Source organism: Sapajus apella, unplaced genomic scaffold (assembly GCF_009761245.1).
Source record: "Sapajus apella isolate SASKATOON/1434 unplaced genomic scaffold, GSC_monkey_1.0 scaffold9, whole genome shotgun sequence".
Classification (NCBI taxonomy): Eukaryota; Metazoa; Chordata; class Mammalia; order Primates; family Cebidae; genus Sapajus; species Sapajus apella.
Window position 1 is genome coordinate 25,149,270 of NW_022436949.1, and position 18,123 is coordinate 25,167,392.

At 36.9% G+C, this 18,123-nt stretch overlaps 1 protein-coding gene across 2 annotated transcripts in view; it reads right to left on the reverse strand.

Moving 5' to 3' along the window:
- Positions 1-1,475: 1,475 nt before the first annotated feature.
- The window catches only part of OBI1 (ORC ubiquitin ligase 1), a 39,423-nt gene continuing 22,775 nt past the window's right edge, over positions 1,476-18,123 (reverse strand). For both annotated transcript variants that reach the window (XM_032277440.1, XM_032277439.1), the window contains exon 6: positions 1,476-4,275. In XM_032277440.1, coding sequence (XP_032133331.1) covers positions 2,736-4,275 — 1,540 coding nt within the window. In that variant the 3' untranslated portion in view covers positions 1,476-2,735. The remainder of the gene's footprint in view (positions 4,276-18,123) is intronic.

The window sequence follows — 18,123 nt, forward strand, 5'->3', positions numbered from 1 at the left end:
AGCAGATTCTGGTGAGGTCTATCTGCTTTAAAGATGGTACCTTCTAGCTGTGTCCTCCTTCCATTGAAGCAGCAGGAAAACTACCCCATGATTTTTTTTGAGACGGAGCCTCACTTTGTTGCCCAGGCTGCAGTGCAGTGGTATGATCTTGGCTAACCACAACTTTCGCCTCCCAGGTTCAAGTGATTCTCCTGCCTCAGCCTCCCCAGTAGCTGGGACTACAAGCATGCACCACCATGCCCAGTAATTTTTTTGTATTTTTAGTAGAAATGGGGTTTCACCATATTAGCCAGGATGGTCTCTATCTACTGACCTCATGATCTGCCCATCTCGGCCTCCCAACGTACTGGGATTACAGGTGTGAGTCACCCTGCATGGCCCCCAGGTCTTTTTTATAAGAGCATTAATCCCATTTAGAAAGCAAAACTCTCATGACCTAATCACCTACCAAACGCCCCCACCTCTTAGTATTATTAGCTTGGGTGTTACAACATATGAATTTGGAGGAACATATAGATTTATACCATAACACCACTAAATTTAACCTGTGACAGAAAAATCTTAATTTCTACATTTGAGTTTCTAATGTGTAGTCATATTATCAAAGACATTTAAAGTGCCAATGGCTCTGAATGTATCCACTAGCTTTAACATATAAGAAAAATAAAATAATGAATAATTATTGAAATATATGTTTCATAAAGCAAAATTCTGCTTTAAATTAGGTCTTTCTGGCTATTACTTGTATAAGTAAAGGGCATGATTCTCCAAATCACAAGTGATTTTGTTACATATTTATGGTTTCATTGAATCCTGTCTATTATAAAAAGGGTCAGCAAATATTTCTGTAAAAGAGAAGATAGTAAATATTTTAGGTGTTGCAGATAATAGTAAACAAATGAGTTTGACTGTGTTCCAATAAGACTTTATTTAGAAGCACTGAAATGTGACTTTCATTTTCCTGTTATGCAAAAATCTATGGATTTTTAAGAACCATCTACAAATGTAAATACCATTTTTTGCTCACAAGACTTTCAAAAGAGATTTTTAAAAAGTTTAAAATGCATAAAATTTAATTTTATAAAATTGGCCAGGTGTGGTTCAGCACTTCCGGAGGCTGAGGCAGGAATATCATTTGGGCCCAGGAGTTCAGGACCAGCCTGGGCAACATAGCGAGACGGCACCTCTGCAAAAACTAAAAACTTAGCTTGACATGGTGATGCACGCCTGTAGTCCCAGATCTTTGGCAGGGTAAGTGGGAAGAATGGCTTAAGCCCAGCCCACCTGAGGCTGCAGTGGGCCATAACTGCACCACTGCACTCCAGCCTGAGAAACAGCTGCAGGCCAGATTTGGTCCATGGACCATAGTTTGTCAATGTCTGCAGTATAACATCAATTTAAAAATGGTAGTTTTTCCTAGTCCTTGTAGGCTAATTCAAGATATGAGACAAAGAATCATCATCAACATCAAGGAATACAGTGCTTATGACATCCTTTATTCAATTCACATAGAAAAGCATGCAGTATTAATGTAAAACAGTATAATATTAATGTAAAATGTTCAGTGCACATTAAACAGCATACAAACCCATTTTTAAAGGCCTATATAGGCATACTAAATATGTTTAGAACAATACACTTTTTCAGAGCCTAAATTAAAAATTGTGCTTACCTCTTACCTATTCTCATCCCAACACTCTTCACAGAATAAAGTTTTGTCACACATAAAAGATATTCTATTAGCCAAACTGAAACCTCTTTTTCTTAAGTATGGAAAATATAGCAAAAATGCTACCATGCATACAGTTTCCACAAGGAACAGTAACATGCAAACAAGAAACACATTACTCAAAAGAAAACTCCCCTGGAATACAAGTGGATCAAGAACTTGGTGATGAACTCTTTCAAACCTGTACATCTGGAGCAATGAAGCTATGTTTTACGTTCCTGTAAACCCAAGTGCTTCATGCCTTCTTTCCAAAGTATGCTCAATTTCTGATTTTATACACATACACACACACACATAAACACAAGAAAACATAAGCTAACATAAAACAAATATTTTCATATAGAAAATGTATTCTTTCATACTAGCAGAACATTTTCACAAACTGGACAAAACACAATGCTAAAAAACGCAAACATATACATAAAACCTAAAAAAAGTAAATCGATAGTAGACTCACATTAGAGTGCTGTTTCTCTGTCATAGCCCTACAGAAAAATTAGGCCATCACTAAACATAAATAAAAAGGGACAGGTAAAATAATTTCCACCCTAGGAAAAGTTTTAAAGAAACTCAAATTTCTTATTGAGCAGTGTATAGACAACACTATAAGTTTTATTTAAGAAATCTAAGTTCTGAAGACAAGTGGGGTTTATACAGGCCACTGTACCAAACAGTTAAATAACATTTTTTAAAAACCATTTTTTTTAATGTACACCCAACCGAGATACACATCAAATTCAGAGGAAAAAAAAAAAAAAAAAAAAAACTCAAAACACAAAAACAACCACCTTTCTAACTTCCCTGGTCACAAAGATCCCCAAATAAAAATGAAAAGACCAAAGTCTTTTCAAAAGGAAAAGCATTCTGTGTACAGGTTAATCCACCTGACTTGATACTTGACTAAAGATTATTAATTCAAATTTGTATAGAACTTTTATGAGGATAAAAAGTAACTTTAACAACTTTTCTTTCAGGACAGAACTACAAATGACACCTTTCTAATGAGTCAACTTTTAGTTGCTTTTGATGGGCTGGCATTGGAAAGGCTGCTCTGGATTTTTCTTTTTGTTGATTGATTCACATTTTTATTCCTCTTTTCAGGCACAAAGGAAGTAGACCAAGGAGACTGAAGGTGGTTATGAAGACTGTGCATCTCTGAGGACATCTTAAACAAAGATGACCCAAACCTTTGATCTTCAAATAGTCGATGTGAACTGCTTAACAAAATGCCTTGGGAAAACTCTGTCTGAAACAAACAGCTTGGGGGTTTGAGTTCATTAGTTCCTGGACTAGAACCAGAATGGAGTGAAAAATCATCATTCATTTCTTGGTCAGATGGAGAAAGGAGAAAAAAAGAAGTGGGTTTCCATTCATTTTCATTTTCTAACTGATCATTAGTTAGAGAACCTTTGGAAAGGTTTAGCTTAGTTTTTTCTTCCAACTTATCCGGTTCCTGAAGAAATTCACTGCCTTGAGATGACTTTGATAACCCATCCATATCCAGTGACTTAAAACCGTTATTACAAGGGCTCTTGCTATTGTCTGACTCTGACATCATTGAATCCAACTCAGAGATTTTGTCAAGGTAAGCAGCATCCATTGATGCTTCACTGGATGTTCTTGTTCGGTTCATTTCAAAAGAGCGAATAGAATTCAACCTCTTGGATATACATGAGCCTGATTTCTCACTCAATTTTGAAGATATATCTCCAACAGAATTTGCTATCGTGTTCCCCTCTGAACTTTCAAAATCTAAGCTTTGAGCAAAGCTTGTAGAACAACAGTCCCAAAATCCTGTCTTTGGGGAAGTAAAACATTCTGATTTCTTTTCATTTTCACTTCTACTTGTATCATCTTCTGAAGAATCTTTATTAGAAACACTGGAAGAATCACAAAAGTCATCAAATACCAATTTTCTCAGATGGTTTGAGTGCTTTTTGGAGCCTCCTACTTGGACCACAGAGCTCTCTCTACTTTCTGGAGTGCTGAGCTGAAGGCAACTAAGGGACAAAGGAGTACAAGGAGCTGGAAGATCATAAAGTTCTTCACCTTTGTAGGGTACACAATCACTTGGTTTATTCCCCCATTCTCTTTCCAAATAAGTATCCATACTTGTATCTGTCACATCTAACATTATTTCTACCTGTTTTTGGTATAGGTTTTTGTTCTTAGAACAGTTAAGTTCTGCTTTGCTGGTACTTTCCTGCCTCGCAGAACTGGTGTCACAGAGTCTGCTGCTGGAAGGCTTTGCTAGGTGAGAACTGGAGGTGGATGAGCCAGGCTGCTTTCTGGCACTATCGCCTTGATTCTTTGATGCCACATCCTCCTCACTGCCTTTGCTCCCCTTGGCATCTGCAGAAAGTGCTCTCTGGCAAATGGAATTCATAGCTTCCTTCTCTTCACTTGAATTTTTTAGCTGTGCAACTTGAGATTCTAGTTCCTCTATATACTTATCACTTCGTTCCAGGGCTTTCTTGAGGCGACTGGTTTCACGCTCATATTGTTCTACTTTGGACTGAAGAGCTGCAACTGCAAACCTTCCAAATCTACAAAGAATGAAAAGACAGTTAATCCTATAAATCAAGTTTTTTTTTCTTTTCAAGGTTTGAGAGTGTAAACTGTCCCAAGCTATTCTAATTTCACATAACAGTGACATTTCAGACCACTCAATGAACAAAGCAAATGCCAGATGTGTATTTTCAAAAAAAGGTTTTCCCACTTACATAATAATAAACATATGACAATAACAGCAAAACCTAATGGGATATTTTTGTGTTTGAATCAGACTAGTGGTAGCAGACAGGTAGAAACGGACTTATGATTTCCCCTCAAAGAGCTGGCTCTATCAATTCAGCTCATATATGCATGAAGAGTTATCCCCTAAAACAATGGCAAAGATTTATGATAACATTTGAACAGTGGTCTACATCTTGAAATATTTACATTCAATCATTTTTCTATCATACAGCAGTGTTTTACAATACATTTCTTATACAATGTCACCTTGTCAAACATAAAATGCCAATTTGAAATTCAGAAATCTTAGCAGTCCCAGGAGGGGTGGTTTTAAATACTTATTTGGGCCCTTTCAATTATAGCCACCCTTGATCTGAAGCTTTTCTGTGGCCTTTCAGAGCACTGGCCTTTAATTCATGTCAGCACTACTTATTTTTGGTATTTTACAACTGTGTGGGACATCAATCTCATTTCTTTCAACTTTGAAATATGAAGTCAGTGAGTGTGATTCCAATATACTAGGCAAAAAAAAAAAAAAAAAAAAAATTGCACATTTTCTGAAAGAGAACATGTTGGAGAGTGGCTGAAAAAGAATTCCTTTATTCATAAAAAACTACTCCTTTTACCTGGAATTATTTTGCTTTTATTTCCATCAAGAATGAATGCTGGGTTAAGCTCAGGAAACAATTTTTGAGTACCTAGTGTAGGTTAGGTGGTATTTTGGGGGCTGGAAACACAAAGATAAAAAGACTGTCCAGCTCCAAAGGACATAAAACATCTACCTTAAATTCAATCACATCACTGAAAAAATTCTGTCTTTCAGGAAACTTCTTATAAGCCAAGAAACAACATAAGCCTTGTTATAATCCCATGAAAAATACCTTATCTCCTTCAAAATTATTTTCAAAAGCCTATTCTTACATCTTTTAGATGATTTATGTATTTCTAAGAATCAAGGGATTGTCTGTTTGGAGGAAGATATGAGAAGATGATTTTTAAAAGTATTTTTATCTTTGGGTTTATCTTTTTCTTCCTTTTCTCCCCCTAATTTAAAAAATAATTACAATTAAGAACATAATTTAGTATTAAAAAAAAAAAACTACCAAAAAAGCAGACGCCAATAGCAATTGCCCCTCTTAGAATCAACCACAACATGTTTTAGACTCCCACTTAATGCCCATCACCTCCCAAACCACTAGCCTAACTCACTCCCCATCCCAACCCCTACATAATCCCTTCACTCTTGTCACTGAAGGAAAAGGCAGAGGCAAAGGCAAATATAGAATCATAAAATCTCAAGATTAGAAAGGGCTTTAAAAGACATGATGGCTGAATATCGATCTACTCACTGCAATTAACTGAACCCCTAGAGAGAGCACACTCCCTTCCACTTCTAAAAAAACAAAGCAAAAAACAAAGGTACAACAAAAACAAAAGCAACTATAATAACAAGCCTCCCGTTTTAAAGAAAAAGTTTACCCTGTATTTGGTAAATGAACGATGGGAGTTTTTCTTCTTTGTTAAAAATGTTTTGTCTTATAAATGTAGTACTTCACAGAGTTGTAGTTCCTTAAGGGAATTTTTCAAAAGTGGACAGACCTTTCAGTACACTAAAAATGTTTGTGTAACTTTTGACTTGACTGTAACTACTCTGTCATAATCAAATAACCCACATGTTTTTAAATGGAAAAAGTGTGTAGCATGTTTATTTAATGCAAATAAGCAAAAGTGACAGCCTTACATTTGCTTACTAAGATAATTTTTTCAAGCAAAATTTTTATAATAAAGGTATCTCCTCAGATAAAAACAAATCAAATGACTTAAAATCAAATAATGCTACTAAATAGTAAGTCAGTTGCTGCCAAAGGACATCTTTGGGAACTCAGAGGCCTATACACAGAAAAACTAATAAAAAATAAAGAATGCTTCCCAAAATATTAGCAGCTCCTTGTTCCAGGGCTTTAGCTTGGAATTTCAAATACAATATCATCTTAAGACACTGTATTTGCCTCTATATTGTTTTTTTAGAAATCATGTTTTTAAAAGATGTAACATATATGGTTTGAAGTCAGTGAGAGCCATAAACATAATGTTTGTGTTATTTCAGAGAGAAATAGTAAAGGCCAGCAGCAGATCACATATGAGAGGAATAGGCAAAGAACAACCAAGGAACACTGATGGAGTTAGGCTGTTTTCTAAAACTGCCCCCAATTTCCCTAAGTTTCATTTCAATACTCTATAAATCTATAATACTTTCAGTGATCAGATCCTTCTCCTAGGGTAATAAGGGACCTGTGCTGGTAGGCAGACTGACAGAAATGTATACTAAAAGCTATGCAACTAATCAATTAATCAATTCATATAATTTATTTGCTTTCTTTCTCCCACGTTAGAATAGAAGCTCAAGGAGAGCAGGGAGTCTGTCATATTCACTGCTAGATTCCTAGAACAATTGATGGTATACAGCACTTGTCTGCTGTATATTTCCTGAATAAAAGTCATTCTCTTACTTTAAGATATATTAGTGCCTTACATTAAGACAGGGTTAACACCGCAGGATAAGCTAAAGGTCCTTGGCCTTCTTTTACATGTTAAGTATTATGACAGTCACTGTATTACTAAACTAAACATGTTTAGTTTACTGCATTTGACTGGTTCTTTTTTTCACTGACACCCAGGAAGGCAACAGAGACTGACATATATACAGTATAGCTTTTTTGCTACAGGCTTGGCATTCTATAGTGCTCCATCCAAAAAAACTTCACCTTAGTAAGACTGCAATTAGATGAAACTTTTGACATAGGTGTCAGGAGACTGTCAGTTTATCCAAGGTAACTATATTAAAATTGGCAAAGGGCAACTTACCTTATTATACAGAAATAACAATTAGGGATAAGTATCTGATGCTATACTTCCATAGAAGACAAGGAGGGCAAGAGCTTATTTATCTTTGGGTTTTAGTACTTTCATATTCATACTAATTCCAGACATTTCGAGTATATAATATTAAATGAAGCGATGCCAAGGCAAGCCGGAGGGATTTCTAATATCATTTACCATACTTCCTTTTCCTGAGCAAATTTCAAAATGGAGTATTTTTTATAAACATTCCATTAGAGACCAAAAGACTTTGATTTTCAAAGTAGCAGTGATGGCCAAGGGCTTCATTATGCCAGAGAAAACACTAGAGCAGTCTGGGAGCTACAACTGATATCGGAAGTGTATTCTGCCAGAATCTAACAGAAGCTTAAAGGATTTTTTTTTTCAGCTTGCAATATTAACTGATACATACATTCTGGATGAGAGAAAAGGATGAGAGTTCTCCTTGTTCAAATAGCTAAAGGAGACAAGATCATTTCTGTCCCTAGAAGAGAAATGGAAGTCCTATTGGTATGACCTTTGAGGTAATATAACTAAAAAGCATCTCTAACAACAGAAAGTTCTTAAGACCATATTTTCTCATAGTCTATCACATAGAAAAACAGGATGTGTTTGAAGGGGGTTTGAAGAAAACAAATATGGTAAAAGAACACCACACCTGAGTACTAAAAAACTATTAAAGTGCTAGTGCTACGCTACTATTAACTAGTTATGAACCTTGAGAAACCCACTTTGCCTTTCTGGTTCTCAATGGCAATTCCAACAAAATGGGTAAATGTAGCAAGCCCAATGGGTGGCCAAGACTGCCAAAATTCAGAAATGCCTTCTTGAGGAACAAAGGGGCCACTGGGGAAGTCAGTCCAGTTGCCTCCTCTTCAAACTTTGACTTTTATCTTTTCCTTATTTGGTAGCTGAGGTAATAATGAAACAAAGTGAAAGCAATCTTTGGACCTGGACCAGCTTTTGCGGTCTGGCCTATCTGACAGGTTTTCAGTATTGATATCCTTGCTTTATATAGTTTGAATATGCACACATTTCAGTTACCATGGTTTAGTTAAATAACACCAGTCACCCAACAACATGGTTCAAATTTCAGTTACCACACCATATTAATGAGTAACTACATAAAGTAAAACCTTCACTTCTAGCTTTTCAGTTCACAAAACGCTATATAAATAATAGATGTGCTTCATGATCAGTGACCCATCAAGTCACTTCTTTCAAGGTCAGTCAGTGATTAGTCACTGCATCTACCTGTTTTACAGTTAACACACAGATAGCAAAGTATGCAGTTGGGCTGCCTCCTCGTCTCCTAGTAAAAAACCCACATGACGTTTCACAAAAACAGATAATAAAAATAACTGATCAACAAAGATGAAGGTGTAGCAAAGAAATAAACAATGACAACACTGGAAGTGAAATTGGAATCAAATGTAAATGTAGTTATGGAAGAAATCACCAATCCCAATCACTGACTGTGGGACTATGACAACAGTGTCAGTCCATTCAAGAGATTCTAGATATGCCAGAAGTATTAAGTTTGCCTCTACTTTGTAGAGGCAAACTTACTAATCTGGATGAGAAAAACTTTGTAGTGAAAAGCATGAAGATGTCGAGAGAAAATGATGGGCTGACAAAACACTTCACGCTAAAGCAATGTGGAGCTCTTTCACAACATTGAGAGCAAAGGATAAAATGTTGGAAGTTGATGCAAACTTAGAAGTGTGAAAATTCATCAAGGTATCAGAAATGCTGCTAGCTTCCTATCATAAATTATATCAGAAGGGAAGCACTATTCAAATTATTCTCCAGAAGCTTTTCACAAAACAACCCACTAATTCTCAATGTTTCACATGTTTCAAGTTGTACTACATATATAATAATGTACTAAGTAGTAGTTTTACTGTTTTTGCCTGTCCATATACATATATTAACACTATGAGTTAAATATTTTGATCAAAATTGCTAAAGGTCATAGAACAATTGTGATTTTTCTCATTAATTACTAAGATTGCTTTGGGCCATGGCTTATGCCTGTAATCCCAATGCTTTGGGAGGTGAGGTGGGAGGACGGCTTGAGTGCAGGAGTTCAAGACCAGTCTGCGCAACATAATGAGATCACGCCTCTACAAAAAAAACAAAAATTAGGCATAGAAACATGTGCCTGTCATCCCAGCTACTCAGGAGGCTGAAACTAGAGGACTGCTTGAACCTGGGAGATCAAGGTTGCAGTGGGTATCATAAAGTAATGGTCGATATGGGAGAAAACCAAATAAATGTATGTGAGTCTCAAATATTTTTCCTTAAAGAACTGTCAGTTAATCTGAGAAAGAATGATCCATATTGTGGAGTTGCCTGTCTACACAGCTATAGTAGCTTCTCATTTCCTGAATTTCAGAAATATTAGGAAAGTATCTTTTTTATTTTAAACACAGAGAAAGGTAAGGTTTCAGAGAAAAGAGCCTCCCATTAGCCCTTTCCTTTCTTAATTATATCTCCCAAAGCACAATCTACCAGTTTCAGATTCTCTGAGTTTCCTAACTCCTCTTTTTGATTACACTTAATAAGTGAGTAGCTTTAACAGGAGCTCTTTAGAAATCTGAATTTTGACAATATTGGGAAGAAAAATGAAAGGTCCTGGTACCAGCATCTATCTCGTTTATGTGTGTGCAGACTTGGTGAGTGGGACACATTTTAGGAAAAGCGCACAGGGAGGACCAGGGCTGTAGGAAAGTCAAAACTGTATTTGGTGGTAGGGGAAAAGGTTCAAAGTCTCTGGCATCCCTTTTCTCTCACCTGCTTCCTATGTGTCATTTGTGCATTGCCCATCCTTGTATATGCCTTGAGAGGGTAGAGGGGAACCATTCTGTCTTTAAACTACTAGGGAAGCTTTGGGAAGCAACCCATACATTTATACTGTGGTTGAACTGTACAATTTGCCATTGTTTCCTCAAGAGAGGTTTCTTTCTTTTTTTTTTTTTTGAGACAGGGTCTTACTCTGTTGCCCAGGCTGGAGTGCAGTGGTGCCATCTTGGCTTACTGCAACCTCCGCCTCTGGGGCTCAAGCAATTCTCCTGCCTCAGCCTCCCAAGTAGCTGGGATTACAGGCACTTGCCACCACACCTGGCTAATTTTTGTATTTCTTAGTAGAGATGGGGTTTCGCCATTTTGGTCAGGCTGGTCTTGAACTTCTAACCTTGTGATCCGCCTGCCTCGGCCTCCCAAAGTGCTGGAGTTATAGGCTTGAGCCACCACGCCCTGCCTTTGTTTTTTAATTTATTTTTTATTTATTTTTGAGACAGAGTTTCACTCTTGTTTCCCAGACTGGAGTGCAATGGCACAATCTCAGCTCACCACAACCTCCGCCTACCAGATTCAAGTGATTCTCTTGCCTCAGCTTCCCGAGTAGCTGGGATTACAGGCATGTGCCACCACTCCTGGCTAATTTTGTATTTTCAGTAGAGACGGGATTTCTTCATGTTGGCCAGGCTGGTGTCAAACTCTCTACCTGAGGTGATCTGCCTGCCTTGGCCTCCCAAAGTGCTGGAATTACAGGAGTGAGCCACTGCACCTGGCCTGAGTTTTCTCTTTTTAAAATTAAACTCTCAGTTACAAAAATGCTACACTCCTAGAAATTTGTTAATCATAAAAGTACTATCTATGGCCATTCCTAGTCACACATGCTGGTTCCACAAAAATGTTAAATGAGGTATGCTGAAAGAGAACATTAAAAAGAAAGAAAAAAGAAAAGAAAGGAAAGTGAACTTTTGGCTGGAATTTACCAAAAGTAAGTGTAACAAACACATCTTTAATAGTATAATAGTACAATTACAACTGACTACTACTGACAACAATGACAAAAAGAAAAGCAGCTGCCACAATTCATTAAGCGTTTACCTGATATCAAGCACAGCACTATATACTTGACATATATTATCCCATTTAATCCTCATGTCAACTTTATGAAGCAAGATCCATTATTCTTATCTTAAAAATAAGAAATGAGAAGCTTAAAAAGGGGGTAGGGGCAGGAATAGGATTTGAATCCAAGTCTTTCTGACACATACATCATGTTTCAAACCATATTAAATACTGGAACATAAGGTCCCTTCTTAAATAATATCAGCACCTATTTACATTTCATATCAAAATATAGACTAGATTTTTGCTGGGCACAAAGTGTGTATACACGGTCAATGAACTAGCATTATTGTGCTATTTATTGGTACATACATTTGCTAGTAGAAACACAGAGCAGAAATACAAAAATTGTAGTAAGACATACCGTATGTATGCAAAAATTCAGTAAACATTTATCAAACAACCGCCATATTTTAGAAATAAGTCCGATAATATTTTGAAATTTTAAAAGATCATTTATTAATGTGGCCTTGCATGAAAGTACAGCATTGAGAGACCATCCTGATAAATGCCAACCCAAATATTTAACCAGAGATATAAAGACTAAGTTTGAAACAGAGCTGAAAACACAATGCTTAAATGTGCTATAAACAGGAAGTGTATATGACCAACTTGTCTAGCTCATGCACAATCGGTGGGTATCTTCAACTAATCTTAGGGTCTAAACACCACATAGGTTCTTTATCTCGGGGTATAATTAATTAAAAAAATACAAGCTATGTTATGTTGCATCTTTTATCACAAAACAGAAAGTGTTCCTATATTTGCAAGAATAAAAAAGCCAGTATTTCCCCTTAAACACAACCTTGATAAAGACAGGGGAATAAGACAAAGAATTAGGCCCTTGCAGTAATTCCTAATCCCTCCATCTTCTAAAAGTACCATTTAAAAATCAAGGTAGAGTTTGCTTTGCAAGTTTTCAGATGAAAAGCAGGGTTAATAACTAATAGCTCATATTATTAACACTATTTTATTTTATTTATTTATTTTTGATCAGGGTCTCATCCTGTCACCCAGACTAAAGGACTGGCATACAGTGACATGATCACAGCTCACTGCAGAACAAAATTTTAAAGGAAATCCTTTGTTTGTTTTATTAAACCAACTATGCATTTGTAGTGAAAAACTGTGGTGTTCAAAATTCTAGCTGAGATGCCTACAAATTATTAATAAAAATGACCTGAATTCATGAGCAGCATATGTGAACTGAAGAGCAATAGCCCTTTTTGTGGTTAGCCTCTAATAAGGGCTAACCCACGTGGTACTGGGTCAGCAGATGCATAAGGAGAAATACAGAACTAAATTGTGTTCCATGCTGGCCAATTTCACCCTACCTGCTTCTACGGCAATTGGGACTTGGTCCCTGTTCTCCTGTCTGGAAACTGCCAACTAGTTAGTTGCATTTCTAAGGCTTCTTTTCCTTCTCTCCATTTCCAAGGCTTCTTTTCCTTCTCTCTGGGCAGCATACTGGGCAAAGTTGCTCAAAACAGGATGCCTAACCCTAATTACTACTTTCTCTGCATTGTTTGTGAAGACAGACTACTCTTTTTACTGTGGAATAAATTCCATTCTATTTGACAAATATATTTCATTTTGATTTAATGCAGAAATGCCCTCATTTTCTCCCCCAGACCCCCTCTGCCAACAAAGACCAGGCTTGAAACTTGCATGACATTAACAGGGATTCTAATCTGTGGCAGAAAGGAGAGAACATTAAGACACGCTATGTCATAACTTTTTCTGTTTCTAAGAGAAATAAAGGACTTACATATTTTCCCAAAATAAAATAACCTTAACAACGACGACAAAATCTCAATACTGTAAAACAGTCCAACTACTGTTGAGTGATTAAAAAAATACTTAAAAATCTCTGGATTAGTATCTACCTGTCTATATATTTTTTGCCTTAACTAAATTCTCTCTCATTCTCCCTCAGCATGAAACAAATCTGAAAGAAAATGAAACAAAACAAAAAACTGATCTAGATACCCTGTAATTATTATTCAGATGACAGTTACTGAGGACTAATGTGTGCTCAGGGGCTATGAAGAGGGAAAACAAAGGACTAGAAGTGATCATTCCTCTTCTCAAACAGTTCATAATCTCTCTGACAACCTTATTGTTTAGTCATTAGCATGCACCGCCACCTCCCCAAGTACCTTATCAATACAATAAAGACAAGCTGACAGAAAACTGCAGTACCTGTCTCTCCCCAATTAGCTGAATATCTAGAGAAGGGTCCCTCAGGCAGCCAAGGGGCCATAGCACAACTGGCTGTCACAGTCTGGCCCCAGGGTATCATCAGGCTCCCCTGACAGTCTACAAGTTCCCCTTCCGGGAAAACCAAAGGGCATAGCAGAATCAGTCACTGGATCAGGCTAGGGTCAAATACTAAGAAACACTACATTTGTCAGAGAAGAATCATGAGAAACAAAAAAGGCCAGAAAAGGTCAAGAAGGGACAATAGCAAGAGCCAGCCAGACCAGCAGTGTTGATAAGGAAGCAGAAGGTTACAGCACTACTAACATCTTGAGACATAGTTTAGAAACAGCAGACCTGTGAACTGGAACTGGGGTACAGCTTACAGTCAGCATGGAGACAGGTAAAGGAAAGAATATCTGGTCCAAGTAAATAGATGCAGACAACAATCTCAAGACTGTAGCCAGGCAAGTCCCTACTATTTACCTCCTCTGTTTCTCTTTCTAACTCCAAATCTCTGGTAAAACTTAAAGAGAAGCTTCAGGAAATCCTTTACTCTAATTTGAAGAAAGTTCCAGGAGTCTCTGATTTCCTGCTCTCTTATATCCTTTGTACTATAAGCTTCAAGTACTATATTGGAGTATAAGGACTCCTTCCTTCTGTAAGACCCCATAAAAGGAAGAAACACACACATGTATACATATTTTCTACAAATAAACAAATGTGCATTTAAAAAATATGTCTTGGTGCCAAGGAGCTGCCAGATTAACTGGGTACAATAGTCATGGAACTGATCAATATACAACATGATCATTAAAACCACAGAGTAGAAGAGTAATCAAAAGAACAAAAAGAAAATGCTACCTCTGTCTGAGAAAATTATGGAGGGCTTCACATATAAAGCAACAATCAGGCTAGATCTCAAAGGACAAACAGTGATTAACCAGGAAGAATAAAAACAAGACGGGCTAATGTGGAGAACCAGGGAAGACACAATATGATGAATGTGGGCCCAGTGAGAACTTCAGCATAGCCAGAGCAGAGCACAGAAGAGAGGGGCTAGAAAAGAGGGAAGGAGATTAAACCAAAGTCAAATAGTAAAGACCCTTTTATACTAGACTAAGAACACTGGGATTTAATATACAGAATATGAAGAATCACCAAAGGTTATTAAAGGAGATCATCAAATTTATATTTCAGAATTCAGGAAACAATAAAGCCAACACTTGAGAGCTCAGCATAGAAAAGAAAGGTAGGCAGTAGGAAGGTTGTTACAACAGGCTAAGCAAGAAATAATATGGATCTAAGATAGTGAAAATGAGAAGGTGGATTATAGAGGCATTTTAAAAAAGTAGGCTACAGAGAACATACTAAAAAACACCAGGTGTGATATGAGAAGGGGTAGAGAAGCACAGAAGAGTTAGGTTTTAATCTCAGGCAAATAGATAAGTACTAAAGTCATTAAGAGGGACAGAAACAAAAGGAGAGGATAAATACTCTTGCATGGGATGGGGGATTATGGATACGATTTTTTAGATATACACAATCTCCCATACCACCTCTCCCCATCCCACCTGTATCCCTTTTTTAAAATTTCTTCTAAAAAAAAAAAAAAAAAAAAAGAAATACATGTACAGAACATGCAGGTTTGTTACACAGGTAAATGTGTGTCATGGTGGTTTGCTGAACCTATGGACCCATCCTCTAAGTTCCCTCCCCTCACCCTGCCACCCCCAACAGGCCCAGGTGTGTGCTGTTCCCCTCTCTGTGTCCATGTGTTCTCAATGTTCAACTCCCACTTATGAGTGAGAACATGTGATGTTTGGTTTTCTGTTCCTGTGCTAATTTGCTGAAGATAATGACTTCTAGTTTCATCCATGTCCCTGCAAAGAACATGAACTCATCCATGGCTGCATAGCATTCCATGGTGTATATGTACCACATTATCTTTATCCATAGTCTATCAATGATGATCATTTGGGTTGGTTCCATGTCTTTGTTATTTTAAATAGTGCTGCAATAAACATACATGAGCATGTGTCTTTATAGTGGAAATGATTTATATTCCTTTGTCTACTCATTTTTTATACAACATATTGTGTCAAGGTAATAGATTTCCTTTAATCCTCACAATAACACAGGCACATTTTATGTAAAAAAATGATAACTTCAAGAGGTTAATTTATCCAATGTTATTTACTTATTTATTCATTTAATTATTCAAAAATATTTATCAGGTATCTTCAGGGGGCTTTGGAAATGAAGGTGATAGGCAGCAAGAAGCTTAGAGTTTAAAATGGAGCTTAGAGTTTAGAATGGTGGAGACAGACCACCATCAAGCAATTAAGTGAACAAGATAATTTCAGACAGTGATAAAGGCTATGAAGACAATGCTATAATATTAATTGCTAACTATGAACTCTGTTTTAAGTGTATTTTAAGTTTGATTTCATTTAACTCTTACTACTACTTATAGGATAGGTAGTACTATTAACCCCATTACACAGAATACAAAAACTGAGATACGAAAAGGTTAAATACCTTTGTCTAAATCACAGCTAGTAAGTAAGACAAGACCAATGTTTGGTCATACGGAGTCTGGCTCCAAGGTTTGTGTTCATATTTTACCAAACCATGCCCTACTATTTTACCAAATCATGATTTTATTATTATGGTCTTCTAATAAGGAAGTAGAAGGTGATAAGTGAAAGGGTAGCTTTAGATTGAATGATCAGAAAAGGCTTCTCTGCATCTGAGAATTGAAGAAGACAGCCATGTAAAGATCTGCAAGGAGAATATTCTAAGCAAAGGAAATAAACCCAGCATGTGTTAGAAATAAAGTCCAGTAGAACTGGAGTAGGATGAGCTGGAGGAGTTAAGAATGAGATTAATAAGAGGCGGCAGACGTGGACTAGCCAATGAAGAGTCTGGATTTTATTTTAGGAAAACACTGAATAGTTTTAGGCAGGAGATTTAAATAATTGACATGTACTTTATTAAAAGACACTTTTGAGTATGGTGAAAAATGAATTGGGTAGGGAAAGGAGGGACAAAATGGAAGAAGGAAAATTTGAATCCAGGAAGTCTGACTCCAGAGTTAAGCTCTTAACCACCATGTTCTGTGGTTAATTTAAGGTACAGAATCTCTGGCAAAGATACAAAAAAGATAGATGAAAACATAAAGCTAGTTCAGTAGAGAAGTTGAGGTCAAAGATTTTGATTTTGTTTTGTAATCTCTGACATACAGGCAGACAATTATTAAAGCCATAAGATAACTGATTTTAAATTTGATTTCTGATCGCTCAAGAAATACAAATACAGCAAAAACGGAAGCACACCCAGGTCATAATCAGTGAAGTCTATTCTTTCCTCTTCAGAAGACTTCTTTTCATATATTAGTAATAGGGAATATTACTGCCCAGAGTATCTAGAACCTTTATCCTCCCCCAAAAGGAGCTGAGGCACAGGTAAGACTTGTCTATAATGACAAGGATTGGGGATGTGCAGTAAAATGAGCTGCACACAGGGAGACATTATCAAACCCATAGACCTCACTAAAGCCACAATAACAGAACACATAACACTCCTGCATACATATTTATAGAAAGAAAAGCCATTAACCGGATTATAACCAAGTTTGATATTAATGGCCTAATAGTACTCCCATACTATTAAGGTAACATCAAATTTTAGGCAAGTTTTTGGGAACTAGCATGATATCTGTTGGAGCATTTTAGAAAGAAATACATTCTGTGATGGACTGAGCCATGTCCTAACCCTCCCCTCCAAATTCTATGTTGAAGCCCTGATCCCTAATGTAACTGTACTTGGAGATAAGATCTTTAGGAGGCAATTAAGGCTAAATTATCTTATCTGGCTCATTTTGTTATGACAATCTGAGCTAATACACCTTCCTAAGATTTTTCCTTCTAGAAGGAAAAATCTTAGGAAGGTGTATTAAAGCTCTCTCTTCTTTATGATTTGTAGAATATGTTTGCTCAACTTGCAGGATACACTGAAGATTAAGACCAAGTGTATTAAAAAAGTATACCCTGACACCTAACCAAGTAAAAAAGAGAAAAATAATTAGTCAAGGCATTTCCTAAATCAAAGAAATAAAATGGAATGGGTGATTTTATTTGTGAACTCTTGAAATGTCTTCTTCTTTTCCATACAAATAGGAGCTCTCCTCAGGTGAACCAGATCTGGGTATTTTCAGCTGTGGTCAGCTTCTCTCTGAATCCACTAGGGTTTGGTGATGCAGAGTAAACAAGGCTATAAATCAAATGCGATGCATTTAATACCTCAATGCATTGCAAATTGATCTGGAATACGGTTTTCAGTCCAAATCGCTTTTCAAGTGAACTGTTCCCTTCCCCTAAAGGGAAGCAATGGAAGTTAAAGATGGAAAAATCCTCAAGTTATATTGGATTCAGATGTGCAGCTCCTTTTCCGAGAGTAGACAGAGGCCAAGTCTCCTGAGGTGAGGTTCTTCAGTTCTTTATCCAGTTTGAGCCATGGATATTTAAAAACACACAGCCTTGTGGCTGGCATTAAATGTGAAATCTGGTGGGCAAGTTTTCAAGAAATAAGAGCTACAAACAAAATAGCTTTCGTTCCATTCAGCATGCTGTGGGAAACGGCTAATGGACAAGCAT